This window comes from Anneissia japonica, unplaced genomic scaffold, assembly GCF_011630105.1.
Source record: "Anneissia japonica isolate Jap-2015-1 unplaced genomic scaffold, ASM1163010v1 scaffold287778_len1315358_cov176, whole genome shotgun sequence".
Lineage (NCBI taxonomy): Eukaryota > Metazoa > Echinodermata > Crinoidea > Comatulida > Comatulidae > Anneissia > Anneissia japonica.
This window is the reverse complement of record NW_022702824.1, coordinates 334,628-352,390: the sequence shown is the minus strand read 5'-3', so window position 1 is coordinate 352,390 and position 17,763 is coordinate 334,628. Positions and strand designations below refer to the sequence as shown.

General features: G+C 33.2%; 1 protein-coding gene across 2 annotated transcripts in view; it reads right to left on the bottom strand.

Annotated features, from left to right (window-relative positions):
* LOC117104033 (cilia- and flagella-associated protein 410-like) overlaps window positions 1–16,407 on the bottom strand; it is a 59,587-nt gene extending 43,180 nt beyond the window's left edge. Inside the window, exon 1 of one of the 2 annotated variants that reach the window (XM_033244684.1) lies at window positions 16,089–16,407. In XM_033244684.1, the coding sequence (XP_033100575.1) occupies window positions 16,089–16,168 (80 nt within the window). In that variant the 5' untranslated portion in view covers window positions 16,169–16,407. Of the gene's footprint in view, window positions 1–1,027; window positions 1,228–16,088 lie in introns of those variants that run through there. The other variant, XM_033244685.1, reaches the window with a different exon arrangement.
* Between the last annotated feature and the right edge of the window lie 1,356 nt (window positions 16,408–17,763).

Genomic DNA, 17,763 nt, shown 5'->3' with positions numbered 1-17,763 from the left:
CTTGGAAAAATATTGGCATAAATTTTAGTTTTAAGCAAAAGGATAAAAATGAGAAATAGAGACTATTTTTCATAGATTACCATTTTCTCTACGACTTCTTCATCACTAGGCAAATTCAGAGGTTGTAGACTGTGTCCGCTGGAAGACTCTTGCTTTTGTGTATACTTTATAAAGTGTGCCCTCTCAAAAAAAATAAAAAATAAAGTGCTCTCTCTTAAAAACCTTTTTTTTAACAAATTTGAAATAATTTCAATGAAAAACTGTATTATATTTCACAAGTGTCAATATATAGCAACGGAAAATATCATGTCTTATAACAGAACCTAAATCGAGGTAAGGCTAGGTCTAGCCTAGCAGAGTTGATAGTCTAATGTTTCTGGCGCCTACCATATTTCTTTGCAGACCTATCGCAAAATCAAACATTAAAAATTCATCCGCTTTTATTTTTTGTGTTTCACACACACACACAAAAAAAATCAAATTTCAGTCTTATTTTACACATTTTTCATGTAGGAATGTCTAAATTCAGTTTTCATATTACATTTATATATATCTATAGATACAGTATACAAAAATCAGATTTTTTTTAACAACTGAAATTTTGCCGGGAAATGGGGCTTTAAGCCGGGCACTCTCTATGTACAACGGTCGTCGACCGATGCAATTCTATGGAGAATGCAACACCACAACAAACAAGTAACAGATCATTTTTAGTGACGATCCATTCAGACTACCCCCAACATTCAAAAGGATAGTACGGTAAAAGGGAGCGGAGTTGTTTGCCTCAGCAGATGGTCGTGCTACCATTGCAAAATGCAGTGTGGGCCTAGATTGCATCTATAAACCATACATATCTAAGATTTAAAAAATATTAAAATCTTAAAAAAAAAAAAAATAGATACTGTAACTGCTAATACTCTACAATACTATAATTTTTTTTTTAATGAGATCCACTTGATCACTATTGTAGTATTTTGAATATAAGCTGAAGAAAATCCCCTAATGTGCAAAACACAATGATACATACCCTACTTGAATCAGGACAACATTCCTAAGATAATCTCATAATAAAACCCTTTAGAGTGGGAATATCGGTATAGATCACTGCAGGTAAATGCAAAGAATGTACAGTATACAGTTCCTCGATAAGCTCATCCCTTTGAACACTATTATAGACAGATTTTAGAGGTGTTTAAGATTGCCTTTAAAATACTATAACTGCCCATGATATTGATAGATGCTATGAAAATGTTAGAATGGGTAACATGGAAACCTGATCTTTATATATAGTGGTTTATCCTCAAGTCCCCAACTGTATCACTGCAATAGCTAGTTGATCATGTACCACAATAAAAAAATACCCTCATTGAATAGTAATAATACACACTTGTCTATCAAACAAAGGCTGTAATTCTATTCACATTCAGCTAAGCATTAAATTGGACAATCAATAGAATACTGAGGTAAAGTTTGCACTGTTGCACAATTGTGTTCAGCTGAACTAAAAAAATATGACAAATTTATTTAAAAAAAACTGGAATTCTGAACATGGCAGAACAAATCATCATAATCTGCATTTATTTATCAATGACGATGTTTAATTTCTCTAACAAAAATTGCAATAACAATATCAATTAGTAACAATAACTTAGCACACCATGGTACACCATGTAGATAGTTCCAAAAAGAACTGTTGTTGGTTGAAAACGTCTCAACGTTTTGATTGAGTCGCTTCAATCTTTTTCGGAGAATAATAAATAATAGCTTTACCAACTAGTACAGGAAAAGCAAATAAAAATAACAAACAATAATACAATAATAATTTTATTTGGTCTGTGATATTCTGTGCAAATTATCTATTCTGAAAATGTACTGTTACATTTCTACTAGATATGAATTGATATTTCACCAAAAATATGTAGGTACTTAGGATTAAGTTTCACTTAAATATGTGTATGCAGGGTTGAAAAAATATACTTGTTACTCTCATTGGGTTCCAACACTTGACCTCCTGTGGTACCTGTCTTTATACTGAAAATAATTTTTCAGACTTGCTACAATTTTCATCAAATTTATTTAATCTTTTATTATATTTCTTGAAAAAAATTGTCATTTTATGCCACTTTGATTTCCTTCAGTAACGGATATAAATTTACGATAATTAATACTTATTAATCTTTTTAAGATTTAAAATTAATTCTTTTTTTTTTTTAATACATTAGAACCTCTATTAATGGGACACTTTTGGGACCAAAATATGTGTCCTCCTAATAGGGATGCTCTCATATTATAGGGGTGTTCCCTGAATAGAGGTTGGCCATAGTGTTTCCCTAGTGTTGTGGCTGAAAATGTGTCCCCTTAATAGGGATACTCCCATATTATAGGGGTGTTCCCTGAATAGAGGTTGGCCATACAGTAGTGTTTCCCAAGTGTTGTGGCTGAAAAAGTGTCCCCTTAATAGGGGTGTCTAAAAGCAGGGTTCTACTGTATATTTGAATGAGGAAGGATCACTTGATTATCCAAAAGATATTTGTAGCCTTGTTCCGACGGTGTAAGTTACACCGGTGATATCGTAGTTATCGAACAAGCGCTTGTTATGAGGCTGACACAGACAGTATGAACGGGGTCACCTTATAGAAAACAAGTGCTTCCACCCGCAAGCTAACACCATGGAGGTATAAAAATAGACCTCCATGCTAATACCGACAAATGACCGGATTGGCAAGGCTCTCTTAATCTTCAACTTTTATATAAGTGTATAAGCGCTATAAATATCCGCTATAACTCTCGTGTAGACATACGATAAAATTTGATGCGACCTTGACTGGATTTCTCATTAACTTGCATCGGATAGGAGTGATCGTCGGAACACAGCTTGTATTGCATATAGTTTCTTAGGCTCCATTTATACTTATACTGTATCAAGTTTTGACTGACAAATACCTGATTTTCCACCTGGATATGGTGTGACATCATCAAGCTTCGATTATACATGAGTAATGAATCGTCATGCTAATATAAAGGCAAATCACTCAAATTTGTCACATAAAACTTCATTCAAGATTACCTTATTGTTGATTCAATATTCAAATACAGCAAAAAAGGCATTCCTGACTAAGCCTTTATAGTATGATAAATATCATTAATTATTAATTACTGAAATGTAATTCGCTATTTTTGTAGACGTGGGAGATGTTTTCAAGTCTAATGATTAGATGCTTCTTTAATACTAAATAGTCAAAATCCACCAATCTCAGACTGGCCCTCTTTTTGAACTTTTTCATCCTGAGCCACATATAATGTTTGGATTTTAAAACCATTAGGTGAATTCTACATTGATCCAGTTGGCCTTATTCACCAATCATCATAATCCTGCTGTTATTCTAAAATATTTATGCTTCTTAATCTTGTTCATCTGAAATATGTCGTTTATCACCTTCTCAATTTTTTTTTTATTTACGTAAAAATTACAATTTAGAACTACAGTAGACAATTGGTGACATGATTGTAAAATCTCTGTGATATCATTTATGTTCCTTTCTGTTTGAAGCCCATATTAACTGTTAGATCTCTACACAGTTATCGGAAAGAAAAACGGATTTTCTTCCAGTGTATAGCACACCACTCTTCCTATAGTATTAGACAAATACATGAAAACAATGTACAGTAAAGAGGATAATGACCTGGAATCTAGGAATGGTAAAAAAATGTTCTCGGACTACTGCATCTCCCTAATTTAGTGAACACATATCTATGTGAAGTTTCATTAACCTGCTTGACAAGTTATTACAGGATAATGGTAACGTGGTACAGAAAGATTTGAGTGGTCATGCAGAAAGGTAAGGCACCGCTAACTACAACCTTAACTATAGCGCTGGTTCAAGACATTCCTCTTCCAATGTTTGGTTGATAGAACTGTTCAGTGCACACATCTGGTTTGTGTGTCAGAAGAGTAAAATTGACCCCAATGTTCTGGTTAATTTTTTCAGCTCTTTCATTCTGAATTGATCTGAGCATAAAATAATAAGCTCCTCTCTATGGCTATTACACTAGTTACAGACCACACCCATACGGAATTGAGCACAATGACGATGTGAGATATAGGTCACTGTCCTACCTTTACCTTTAGAAATGAATTGCTTACTGTGAGTCAATCAAACATTCGATAACAGCCTATAACACAACAGTAGCTTTAACAAGCTATGAAAAAAAAAAAATAATATTTTGTAATCTTGGAATGATGACTCATGTTATAAACATATTTATTTTCCCAATGCTTTAATTTAAAGTACGACATTAAAATAACATAAAACAGATCAATACGTGCGGATTGCACATTTGATAGGCTTGATGGAAGTACAACACGTATGCAAGTGTATGATGCCGACTTGAATCTGTATGCAAAGGAGCTGTAAAATGCTGCATTTTAATTCCAGGTTTCTTGGTCCAAATCCTTTTTTTTTTAAACAGAAATTTTGTATGAATAAATTATTAAAGATGCTTTAATAACAAGATTGCGTTCTCCGTGATTTACGTGTAACAAAATGGAAGCGTCCATTCATGCACAGAAAACAAATAGAAAGTACCGTACTGATAGAGGGCATCCTAGTTGTTTCCATAGTGGTTGTTCCAGAATTTGCACGAAGATCATATATGTCAAAGTTGAAAAGTAACTGTAATTGCGAGAGGACACGTTATTCTAGAATTTGCACACATAAATCGCGAAGAAAACTATCTTGTTATTATAAGATCTTTAATAAATATTTCCACTCCAAAAATTTATACTGTACTACTAGACTAATGTATAAGAACCATCGGGACAATGAATACATTTAATGACATACTGTAACTGAAGAAATTTAAGGTGATGGAATGTAAAAATTAAAGCTGAAACCTGAGTCCTAAGTGCCTACTGTGTCTCACTGTCTTTTTTATCCACTGACCCCTGTGTGGAAAAAGAAAAATAAAGTACCTCGCCTAAGTGTATACAGTAATTTTAGGGTTTCAACTTCTAACCCCTTTCAACTGTGCCAACAACTCTGACAGTAGATGATGGTATTTTCATGAAAAATTTTCAAACTTTGAAAACATGAATCATTTTAATTAAGATGAAAACATGTGAAGAATACAATCATAATTAGAAATATTTAAAATGAACTATAATGAATTAGCAGAAAATGTTTAATCATTTGAAAAAGGTACTGTATTTGAAAAAACACATTATATTTTGTATGGAAAACATTAATTTACAATTTTCATTTTCTTAAATTTTGTTGGTATAGTAGAATGATTCACTGGAAAATTGATCAGGAAAAATCCATTAGGAATGATTCATCCTAAACAGACTCCACCCTGAAATATTAAAAGCTTTGATCAATTGCGACAGCAGTATATTAAAATGCTACCACACCTGCAACATAATTACCAAGCAAGATCAATGCTAAGAGATTAAAAAGAATTTTCAAAAGTAATTTGTATTCTTAGAACTGAATGCTTCATAAACTTGCACATGGTAATGGAATGACATTTTTTTCCCCTGCTAATCACTTTGTTCTACAAGATAAACAACATACAATATTACGTTTTAATGCATTTTAGAAATTAATATTGAAACTACAGTATGTATCATTCCCTGGAATTAAATTCTGAAGTCACGATGGAGCAACAGGCAATCACTAACTGACAAAGAAGAAAAATTGCACTTGGCAACGCTGCAAAGAACTTTGCTTAACAACTAGATTTTTCAATGGGAAACAAATTCATTTTTAACAACAAAAAAACAAAGCGAACAATATTTTTCAATCCGATATTATTAACTTTACATTTTACAACTAGCTTCACAGTGAAAAATGCCAGATATTTTAAAAATAATAATAATTTTATATTTACCGTATTTGTTTTATCCTGATAATATTAATAAGATGGTACAGGAGGAAGTACCGTAAAGGTGAGGAAGGGGAGGGGAGGAAGATGACAAAGAAAGAAGGGTTTGTGAATAGCATAAATTGGAAGGGATAGGCAAGGCAATGTGATTGAGAATGGAAAGCATGGAAGAAGAAGGGAGGATGAAAGAGGGTTACAGGAATAGACCTACAGTACAGGTATTAGAAGGGATAAACATATTACTGCTGAATACATAGAAATAAAAGAAAAAGTATACATTACAGTACTTATCGCTATATCATGAAGATTGGAGAGCGTTTCTTTTGTTGTATATTTATTAATAAACTGTAGCAAAAGACCGAATTATTCACCAAAGATGATTTCATCAAAATTTGGCCGATTGGGTATTAAAAGTCCTATGCTAATGCATTGAGCGGAGTTGAAATATGTTTATTAAATCATCTTAAAGTTAAAAAGTTAGCGTAGAAGATACCTTTTTTTAACAATGCATACATTTTGAATGATTCATAGATTCATGAGATTACGGTTGGTTTGATGTAAATTGCCATTCAGACTAAAAATATGAAGAATATAGAGCAGCCATCTAGGGAGCTTAGGCCCTTCGCTTTTGGGACTCGCCACATATAGCACTGAATAGGGTGATCGCTGTTAATTAGAGGTACATATTCAATTTTAAATACTGTCACCAAGTCATTTTGTTGCAATTGCTGTATGGAATATTTAAACTATTGGACAAGCTTAAATTGCTGAATTGTAGATTAAGATGTTTCTTTTGACTAGAATGACCAATGAGCCAGCAGAACGCTATTTGTATGACTCTCTGGTCTAGGGCTAGGCCTGTGTTCATGTGACAAGACTTTGCAAAAATGTTCAAGTTTTCCATTTGTTTCTCTCACTCCATTTCAAATCTAGCAGGTCAATACTGTGACGTTTATTGGAGTTTAAAGACTGTCAAAATTACTCAAGCGGAGGCTTATTATTGTGTGAAATAACTGCCACCTAGCTGTTTGTTTTAATGTTATAACCTCTAACGGCTTTGGTTTGGTGACATTCGGTTTATTTAAATACCTTTAACAGAAGACAACTGGAAAAATGAGAGAAAAAAAACAATACAGAAGAAACCCAACACCATATCCTCTGTGTGAATTTATAACAATGCTATTATAACAATACTTTTTTGGCATATTTTCTAATAGCATTATGCCTAGGCGGATGTGTATTACTATAATTAGTTTTTGAGTTTGGTACCATATGGAGGTTTATAAAAACAATAGTTGAAAAGGGTAGATAATGTTAGTATAGACAAAGGGTAGACCTATAATGCGATAAACAACTGGTAATAGGTTTTTAAGTGGCCTGTGATAAACTCCTACATGGCAGAAGTGTTTTACAGTAGACCTGACAATTTATAAAAATCAAAATTTTAATTAATTAAAAACAGACTTAAAAGATAAGAGAAGCAAGAGAAATATTCACAACAGTGCATTTTACAAGAATAATTTATTTTATTTTATATGTTTTATTTAACTTTTGGACTACTTCTAGCATTCAGTACCAACTACCACCCTTCTCCGACCCCCCCCCCCCCACCTCCTTTTTGGTCAATAAAATGATAGCGACATGGCAGAAATCAAGGTTTAATTAAATACATCAGATTTTGGGATTTTGGATCAGTCAGGCTCAAGCAATGGAAAGTTATATTTTTTGGCCTACTTTTATCCGAAGTATTATTTCTTATTAGAACAATAATTTTTAAAAAATTGACATTGATGATAGCCAATAAGGATAATGATGATAATGATGAAAAATAGATGGTAATGATAAAAAAATTCTCAAAATAAAAACAACCTTCCATTCTCATTTTTGACAATAAAAGTTATTTTAAGCTTAATCCTTTATTATGATGGTATTACTAGTAACGATAATTACACGTAATTTAATTACTGTAAGGATGAAAATTAACATACAAGCTGCGGTGAAGCTGAACGTTTAACTAAAGGGATAATAATGAAACAGCTACTGTATCGAGATACTGTGAGTCACTAATGAAAGTGTACTAGTGTAGCGCTGTAGTGTCTATTGTCAGATTTCTGTTCTGATTCTTAATCCTACTAAATGTCATTGGGAATCCATGCGGGGATAACTGACGATTGAATTATTCGTGTCAATGTGAAGTTGATTCTCACTAACTATCGATAGTCAAAACGCAACACAAATGATTTACAATTCAATAATCGCTAATTTACTTTATGAATCTGCATTTGAAGAATGATAGCATTGCACGCAATGACATTGTTACTTCTCTTATACAGCGAAGAAAACTTTGATTAATGAAACTAAGAAGGTATAAAATATATTAATTATTTTTATCTCCATGGTGAAACCATGAATTATGTTTCACTATATGTAATCAGACATCTTTGATATTCACAACTACTGTACCTGTCTATATATTGTTTTTAAAGCTCATTTTCTTTGGTTAGAAGTATTGCTTCTGCTAGCGGCGTATCTAGAGTACTGTAGGAGTCTTGGATGGGAGAGGGGAATGATGGGACGCAAAGGTGGAGTGCCGGGGGGAAATCGATGATTACTGTAATTGCAGGGGTGTTATAATGTAGTAATGTAAAACGGTAGTAATGTAGTAGGCGTAAAATAAGGTGATTTTTTTTTTGTAAAAAAATATTAAATAGGGAGAAGACGGGTACGAGCATTTTTTCGGGCTGTGCTTCTATGTACGCCACTTATCAATCTCCTATACTGTACAATGTGCAACAAAAAAAATGTATATTTTTCTTTAAATAAAATTATTTTAAATTAAATTTTATTTAAGTGCCATCAAGGGTCAATACCAACTTCATGTCATACAAAAATATACAATAAGTACATGTCAAAAAAAGAAATATAGCCTACTGGTATGCATTAAAATAAATGGAATACAGGTATTTACAAAAGGGCTAAAAAGGGCAAATTTTAGTTCAGTAAGTACTGTATCATGTATCAGGATAATTTTATTATGAAATCTAAATTACAGATAATTTAAAATAATCAATACTGACAACACTCTTGTGATACATGTATCTGTACAAATAATATTCAATATTTCTTTAAATAATCTATCACTTTTTATGTAATTCTGTAACCATATTGGAAATTTTTTTAATGTTACCATATGTACCATCTCAGATTTTTTAAAACCAATAAATCAAAGAGTTACTAGTTATCTAAAGAAATATGCAGCTTAGTAAATCTCGTTTCAGTGAATGTATCATTCACTAATGTATCACATTTTATTTGCAGGGTTTCATTTTTCTTTAATCAAAAAAAAATATGAATGCCTAACACCATCATTCACATCTCAGGAACTGGTTGGATTCAGATCAATTTTAATCTAGTAAATTGAGTAAGGTTAACACTTAATGTAAAAACTCAAAAGGAACGAACAGCAAAAAAATAACATTAATAATAAAATAAGGACTCATTATCCATTACAGTATGCCACAATCTGAAAATATTAAAGTGGCAGTTTAATAAAATACTGTATATTATTATTACCAGTGTTACGATTATGATTAATATACTTAACTCTCATTATTGGATCCACAAATCGAGTGTAGCATTGGGGGGGGGGGAAGCTCGCTGCATCCCTGCTATAAACTAACAAAAAACTCTAAATTTCCTAGTTAACAGTCATGAGTCGATGTACTGTACCACCCAAGCCAAAGGCAATGTAAAATACTGTAGTCAGCCATAAGATTTAAAAGATGTTAAAACCAATGCTTTTGAAACCTATTTAATATCAGCTACGAAAAATGGTGTAAAGTACAAAATGCTTGGCATCTTTAATAGCAAGATGAAAATATGCATAAAATAATTTCATCCTGGTACAAGTAAAAGTAAGTACTACTACAGTGTAAGTACCGTACTCACAACACACAGGCTTTCTCCTCATTCCTGCTACTAGTTAGAGCTGGAATGTGAAAAAAATTAACATTTTATTTGTAAATGGAATACATACATTAGTGAAATTACCGGCACATCAAGAAAGAAATCAACATATCAATCATGGTAACAACTGTTAGCAAAACCTGTTCTGTGTTATTCATTACAGTACACATCCGTTTGTACTACTTCCAACACCATTCCTATAACTAGGCTTAAATTATGAGAAACAAACCGAATGAAATTTAATATTGATCACTAGAGTACAGTAATTTCGAAGTGAGAAATACCTGTACATCTTAATTATGTGGAAAAAAATAATCGGATAAAATTTCAAGTAAAATATTAAATCAAATGTGGCAATTTATTATTAAATAATAATCTTTAATCATTAAAACAACCAAGATAATTTTTTATATTAAGTTAAATTTCAAACAAGTTACTGTAAATCTAAAAATATAAACCAGTACCAACCATATAGCGTTATTACCTTATGAGAAAAAAAAAGGATATTTTTTTTGTCTGCTTTTTCAATGTGATCGTGGTCTGAATACTGTCAGCATCTTGAGACAAATTTTTTTGTGAAAGGCCCTCTACAAATATTCTATCATTTAGTATTCACAGAAACATGAACGGAAAATCAGAACTATTTAAGCTTGTTGACCTGAAGAAAGCAATGTATCAGGAATCCTACAGGGAATTAATAGCATGATAAAAAAAAAAGGTATTGCATTGCACATTGGGCAATATCTAATTTAAGGAATTGCTTTCTGCATGTCAAAGTGACACAGAGCCCGAGAGGCTCCTTCACACCTCTTGCAAGCAGTACCTACTCGCTTCACAAGATTTATTTGATTATGAGCACAGTATAATGGGTATTACTTAATCATACAGAAACATAATGTACAGTATACTGCAATGTGGTATAGATAATAACTCGTAACTTGGCTGCTGCAGACCTACCAAAGTGTCCTGCATTTTGAAAGTCATGCAAAAAAATTGTTCCTCCCCCCCCCCCCCCGGTCCACATTTGTAAAACATTGTTAAATGACACACATTCCTTTACTTTATCTGCATACAGGTATGACAAGTGTGTATATTCTGCATTCTATAAGATACATGTACTAATAAATAGATTGCCTAAAACCGGTAATTTTGTCCATTGCATTAATCACTAGCTGTATGCTACAATTTTCTCATCTTTGTCCCAACCATGGTGTGGCTTAGGTTGTGTGGACTTCCCCTCTGTAGTGTCACATATTTTTAACCTTCGCAGGTCTGCAACTGGACAAAGAACAAGATCTGTATTAAAGGCAGCCATTAATAATAATTAATCTAAATAATGCATAGTTTTGATTTACGGTAACCACCTTGCATTAAAAAAAAAACGGTCTTGATGAGAAATACACAAATCAACTGTGATGTTGGTAGTCTATGAATGGATAATTACCTGGATAAACTGAATAATTGCCTATTCTTTCTCACACAAGAAACACCCCTCGAAAAATAATAGAACAGTCGACTCCTGGCTCCAAGCACAAGCGGCCCCGCAACCATGCAACTTCCTCATTCAACACAAAGATGAGAAAACATGTTTACCGGCTGCCTTAAAACAAATGTTGTTCTTTGCCCAGTTACATTTTTTGACTTATTTTCACAAACCCAGAAAATTAGGGTGTGCATTGGATAACTATTATAGATGTACTGTAAGTAATACATACAAGTACCAATATCAAACAGTGGTACTTGGAAAAAAAAACTAACAATATTTTGAAATTTTGAACAGCTCTATTTCGGTAACGGAATTACACAGAAATTTTAAATTTTATTCTTGATCACGGAACATAAGATCAATCATATCCATTATTGCTATCAGTCATCAACATGATCATTGTTACCACCATGGAGATAAAAAATATATTTTTCTACCTCCATGCTACAGTAGGGCCTACCACTGATGTCAGATTATACTGACTGAGCTTTCAATCATGATTGTTAATAAAATGGTCACATGACCAAAGGTACTCAACCGCATTTCTCTGAGACAACAGCAAAAGCTTTTTTTAATTATTATTTTCAGAGATGATTATGACATCACTATGTGGGACTGTTTCTTTATAAAATGTACACTACCTAGATTGGAATTATGCAGTTATGACACAGACACGAAAACACCAGCTATCAAAAGCGGTATTATTGCTATCCGTATGATTATATTTAGATTGAATTTACACAACTTATATCATCATTTTAAGAAATTGATGAAACTGTCAACATATGACCTATATTAAACTAGAACAACTTTACTAAAGTATGTCACAGCTTACGACTTTGATAGGATATAATTTATCCAGTACGTCTGGATAAAGATTGTATAAAATTTATGTATGCTTTTTCTATTTGATTATCTATAAAAAAAATTAAGTACCAATTATAATCCAATAATGGTAAGAAAAGTTAATTTGGAATTAATGCAACCTACTTCCGACTTGGAAATATGTTGCAGCTCATAAGAATGAGATCAGCAAACAAAGAAAAAAAAATGAGGCCTAATTTCTTTAGCTACTAATAAAGCTACTGTATGAGAATGGTTGACTGCAGTACGAATCTACTGTACTGTACATGTGTACCGTATATACCATACCAACTTTACAGTTGAAATTAAATTTGATAAGGATGTGGGTTAAGCAATGGTGTGAGAGAAGAAAATATTGGTGCACAACAGCTCAGAAAAATGTGGGAATTCATTTATAGGCTTTTTAAATTTCTATACCTTGTTTTGCAAATCCCTTTGGTTGCCAATAATGGTGATTTTGAAAAAAAAAAAAATGTTACTTTTGGCCAGTTAATGAACCCTCTGCCACAATTTTTTTTTTATTATGCCCTTCACTCCCTGGGGAGTATTCCTAGTTGTGCATGTTATCAGCAGTACTAATTTCATTGGAAATCATTCACCTTCTACTGTACCAGGTACTCATTTATACCCCAGGGTGATGGGAGGCAAATGCAGAAAGTGTCTTGCCCAAGGTCATCATATAAGCAGTGTGACAAGTCTCGGTCTTGAACCCCAACTTTCCAATTGCAAGTTCAACGCCCTACACGCTGCGCCACACGCTTCTACTAATGCTAATCATTTTAATTATATTTAATAATAATAATAATAATAATTATATTTAATAATAATAATAATAATATCAATTTATAAAGTGCCAAAAACACTGAACCGAAGTAAAAATCAAAGCCATGTGCATGTTTAGGTGTTTTGAGCTTGGTCTTCAAAATAGCAACTGAGGGTGATTCGGCAATACATTTAGAGAGGGCGTTCCAAAGAGTGGCAGCTGAAAATAAAAATGATCTGCAACAACAATTTAGTGTTAGGTAAGTGCGCTGTTCGAGTCACAGTAATTAAATGTTTGAATTTTATATTTTATACATTTAGTTCTGAAGTTCGTGATTTTTCAATCTAAGGTGTCCTATCTTTCTAAATCCTTCAGGGGGTGACGAGTTTGGGTAATGGTGTGGGGATGTGATGGCTTATCTCAAATAACAATCACCGCAAGTGTATTTGTAGGCTCAGACCATGGTCAAAATCCAGCTGACCGCAGGCTTCTTCAAGGCCATCGAAGAGCCTACAATAAGATTAGCCTAATCCTATTGCTTCCTCCATGGTCAAAATGTTATTCAATATAGCAGTGTTTTAGGCTGTTATTAACCAAATAGCCAAATCCTAATAAAACCTGAAATTTGCTAAATATTTTCATTCAAAATTAGCCAAATATTTAAATTAAAGTTATCATTGCTATTCTATTGTTTTGGCTAAATCAAACTTCTAATTGGCACACTTTCTTCATACCAAATTAGCCAAATTGCTAGGTTTTGGCCAGCTTAAATTGGCCAGCTTAAACCTTGAATTAGTGATTGCCATTTTTGTTATCTAACTGTTCTATAAACCAATCAAAAGTTTCAACAGAATAAATGAATTGAAAATGAAATTTAGATGGAGTTATTTTTAAATATGTGTCAATGTTACTACCCTTTGGGTACTGAATAAGAATATTTCTTGGATTCTGGAAACGTTATTGGATTCCAGAAGAAACTGATGGATGGAGGTATACCTCCATGATCCATGTAGTACTCGTAAGTATCTATTTTGGTACAGCACCCGCCACCGCAAAATAATGGAAATTTTAAAAAAGAAATTTTAAAATTACACCCGCCGCCACTGCCAAGCAATCGCCATATAAAGAACCTGATTTTTTTTCCACATAATTAAACAAAATAAAAATCAAACCAATCTGATTACTAAAATGTTTACATTGCTTTCCAACAAGCAAATGACAGAATCGCTAGCAAGGTCCTACAGAGCACCCTCTATTACTTTCTTATTTCACACATTTTTTTTAATCGACAACAAAGTTTATGGTTTTATCATTTTTTCTTCTGTATACAACAAATGCTTCGGGCAAAAGTAAATTGATAAAAGAGAAAACAAAATCACATTTTTTTTACCCATAAAATGTACAAGTCATTTAAAACAAATTCTCCTCAACTTAGTCAGTATCTGCCTCACATTGTAGGCAACTTATTGATCCTTTCTAGAAAACAAATTCAATGATTCTAATTGAATGTTTTAGGGATTCTCTATATAAACCGGGTAATCTTTAAACATAAAAAAGTACAGAAAATATGCAATGTCCTTATAATTAATCTGTTCAATGAACTTTGAGTATCCCTCTTTAAGTCCACATCAATCACAGAGGGCCTAAGGTGTTTTTACAGGTAGCAGTATAGTACTCTTACTTTGACAATTTCAAAGACACTTAATCTTTGGAATTTGTATTCAATGAAAATCCAATTCAGTCTAAATTCTTACAGCAACTGTAGGTTGTCATTCTGCTATTTCTGTTATGGTAAGTTTGTTGGCAGTGATTACTTGCTTTCATATCTTTGCTGATAGTTGAATAATGATAATAATAAGGTTTATAAAGCTACAGTAGCGACTAAGAATTTAACAGCATTTTATGCCCAAGAAATATGCATGCCTTGGTATAAATTATACAACATAAACTATAACATGAACATATTAAATTTACAAGATCACAAAAAAAAAAAACAGGTAAAACTCAAATAGACTTACTTGATAATTAAAATTAGGTACAGTTAGTCATATTTTATTTTAAGGGAAAAAAAATCACATTCTCATCCAAGCTTGATTCTTAAAGTCTCATAGAACAGAAAACGAGCCTTGAATTGATCAACTGATTGATACTCAATATGTGTATGAATAAAATATTACATTATTATACCTGTCTGTACTAGTTTTTGTTAAAAATTAGTGCGAGTGAGATTTAAACCAGGGTCTACTATACAGCTCAAAAAGCAAAAAAACAGTGGTTTCTGAAAAAATTTGGTGAAACCTCTAACTTTACATTATGCAATATTCATAAATTTTTAAAAGAAATCGGACAAACATAACAGTTACATTTGGCTTACTGTAGGCCCTACTGGACACGCATCTACTGTACTCTTGTGTGGTAATATTTTGAATATTTTTACAATTTATATTGGCGAGTTAGATGGGCGAGTGGTCAAGGCAGGGCAATGGCTCCTGTGCCTTATAAAGAACCCAGTACATCTTTCGAGACAAATAGGGGGTACCCCGGTGTAGGCCTACTGGTTCATGCAGCCCCTGTTGTTGATAAACAAGAGAAAGCTGGTACCGGTTTATGGGGTACCTGTAGCTCAGACACGAAGAGACCTAGTGGAGAAGAAAGTTACTGTGCAAGCTAGTCCACACATCAACACAAGCGCTTTGAGACTTCGGCCTCCAATCCAACCACACTACATTAGGACTAAGCCTACTAGGCCTTGATAGGCCTGAAGACAATCACAACAGAAATAAATGCAGGGGAAAAAAATAGGCTCCTAGGTTTTTTTAAAAATAAATACACAATAAAAGCCCTAGATGTAGGAAAGGATGGCCTGACTTGCCTAGTCTAGGGCCTATAACATAGCAGTGGGCCCTAACTAGGCATAGGCTAGGCCTAGCCCTCTATCTAGGCCTAGTCTAAGCCTGGTTCCCCTAAAAAAATGTCATGAATGGGCCCAAAATTGTAGGCTAGGCCTAGGCCTATGCTACGTAGTTTAGAACTATTATGAGGCATGAATCAAACAGTCTACAGTTGAAAAAGTGCTGGAAGTTCAAGTTTAAAATACATGTTTATAAACATAAATTTCACACTTACCAGCAATTCAGCTTTCGAACATTCTCCAAATCCGAAGCCCGAGCTCTAGCAAGAACCAGCCCCTCCGTAAGCTTCACCATCGTTCGTCTGGTGGTCCCTGAATTGAAGTGAAATATAAGCAACGCAGGACTGAGCTATTTTCAAAGCAGAATTCGTCTTCGCACGGATCTGTTGATTCCAATATTAAAGTTGTTAAGATTAACTTTTCAGGGTACTAACTGACCCTTTTAACTGTCCAATACTTTCAATCAATGGCATCGGTGTGACTTCTTCGATGCAACAACCAATAACTACCAACTACTCAACAAGCTTTCAAAGTACGTACAGCAGTCAGAATGATAATGTTCTTGAACTCTTATAGGTGGCGCTAGTCACAATGAATACAAACTTGATATATTTTGGGATACTGTATTATACTTCAAGTTTAGCAAAGTTTAGACAACATCTTTTCTTTGATGACCTCTCTATCCATAATGAATTTTTTCTTAAATACAATTTGGTTGATTCTGATTACAATGATGCAAGATTTATTTTCGACAAAATTGTAAAAAAATACCTTTATATTGCTTGGATGAACGGCAATGAGCTGCATGTACAAGAACCTGTAATGTTATACTGAATTTGACTTTGACTGCGGCACTGGTCCGTGGGAAAAAAATTAATAAATAAATGAAATAAATAAATAATCGACGTTCCGGTAATTTCACACGACTACTAAGTACAGGTTTTGTGCAGCTCAGCGTGTTTCATTCAATTTACTTACTTAATTATAGTAACAATTTGTTAGATAGGGCCGGCCTATACAATAAAGGTAAAACTTTACTGTAAACTGCTTGGTTTTGTTTTTGTTATGCTATTTATCCGTTTGTTGTTTTTGAACTGTCTTTTTTTGCTTTCCTTTGTTTATATTTTATATTGTTCATGGGTGCACCATCAAAGTGATAGGTGCCTGATCTGAGAGTTAACCCAATAAATCGTATCGTATCGTATCAAGTTTTATTTCATGGGAGATGATGCTCTTTGGCCACAAACAATACACACACGAGATTAGTACGTACACAATTTAATCGTTTTTAAGTAGGCCTAGGTCAGCTAAAGTAAGTTAATTTGTATGGCGTGTATGGCGATCTACAATACTTTTCAAGCACTAGTTGAATTAATGATGGTTAGGCCACCTCTAGGCCTACGTGGCAATGAATGTACACAAATAAATAATTAAATACAAATAGGCCTAATGGTATCTATTCTATGAAATTGATCAGATTAAGGCATCACACAGTAATAAGGTAAGGACGCAAAATTTATAAAGGGATGTGCCCTTTCCGGTGCACTTGTTCTGATTCTCTATCCGCTATACGAAGGGCAATGATCTATATTCAAGGGAGGTTTTGAAATGGTGATTGTTTGTCACTACTGTAGTAGTCATTAGTGAAAATTGTGCGTCTGAGGAAGCTCTATAATTGTATTTTGGAAAGGTCCGTACATGAAAATCTCTTAATTTTTTTTAACCAAAAATAGGTCTAATTTTCAAGATGAGTTGTCTTATTAGGCGTAGGCCTAGCCTACACACGAGACAAAAACTGAGTTGGAAATGGCTTCAAAATATTGAATCCATTTTATATAAGTTTGATCTACAAATGTTCTTTAACATTGACTATTGTACAAAATGGCTTAA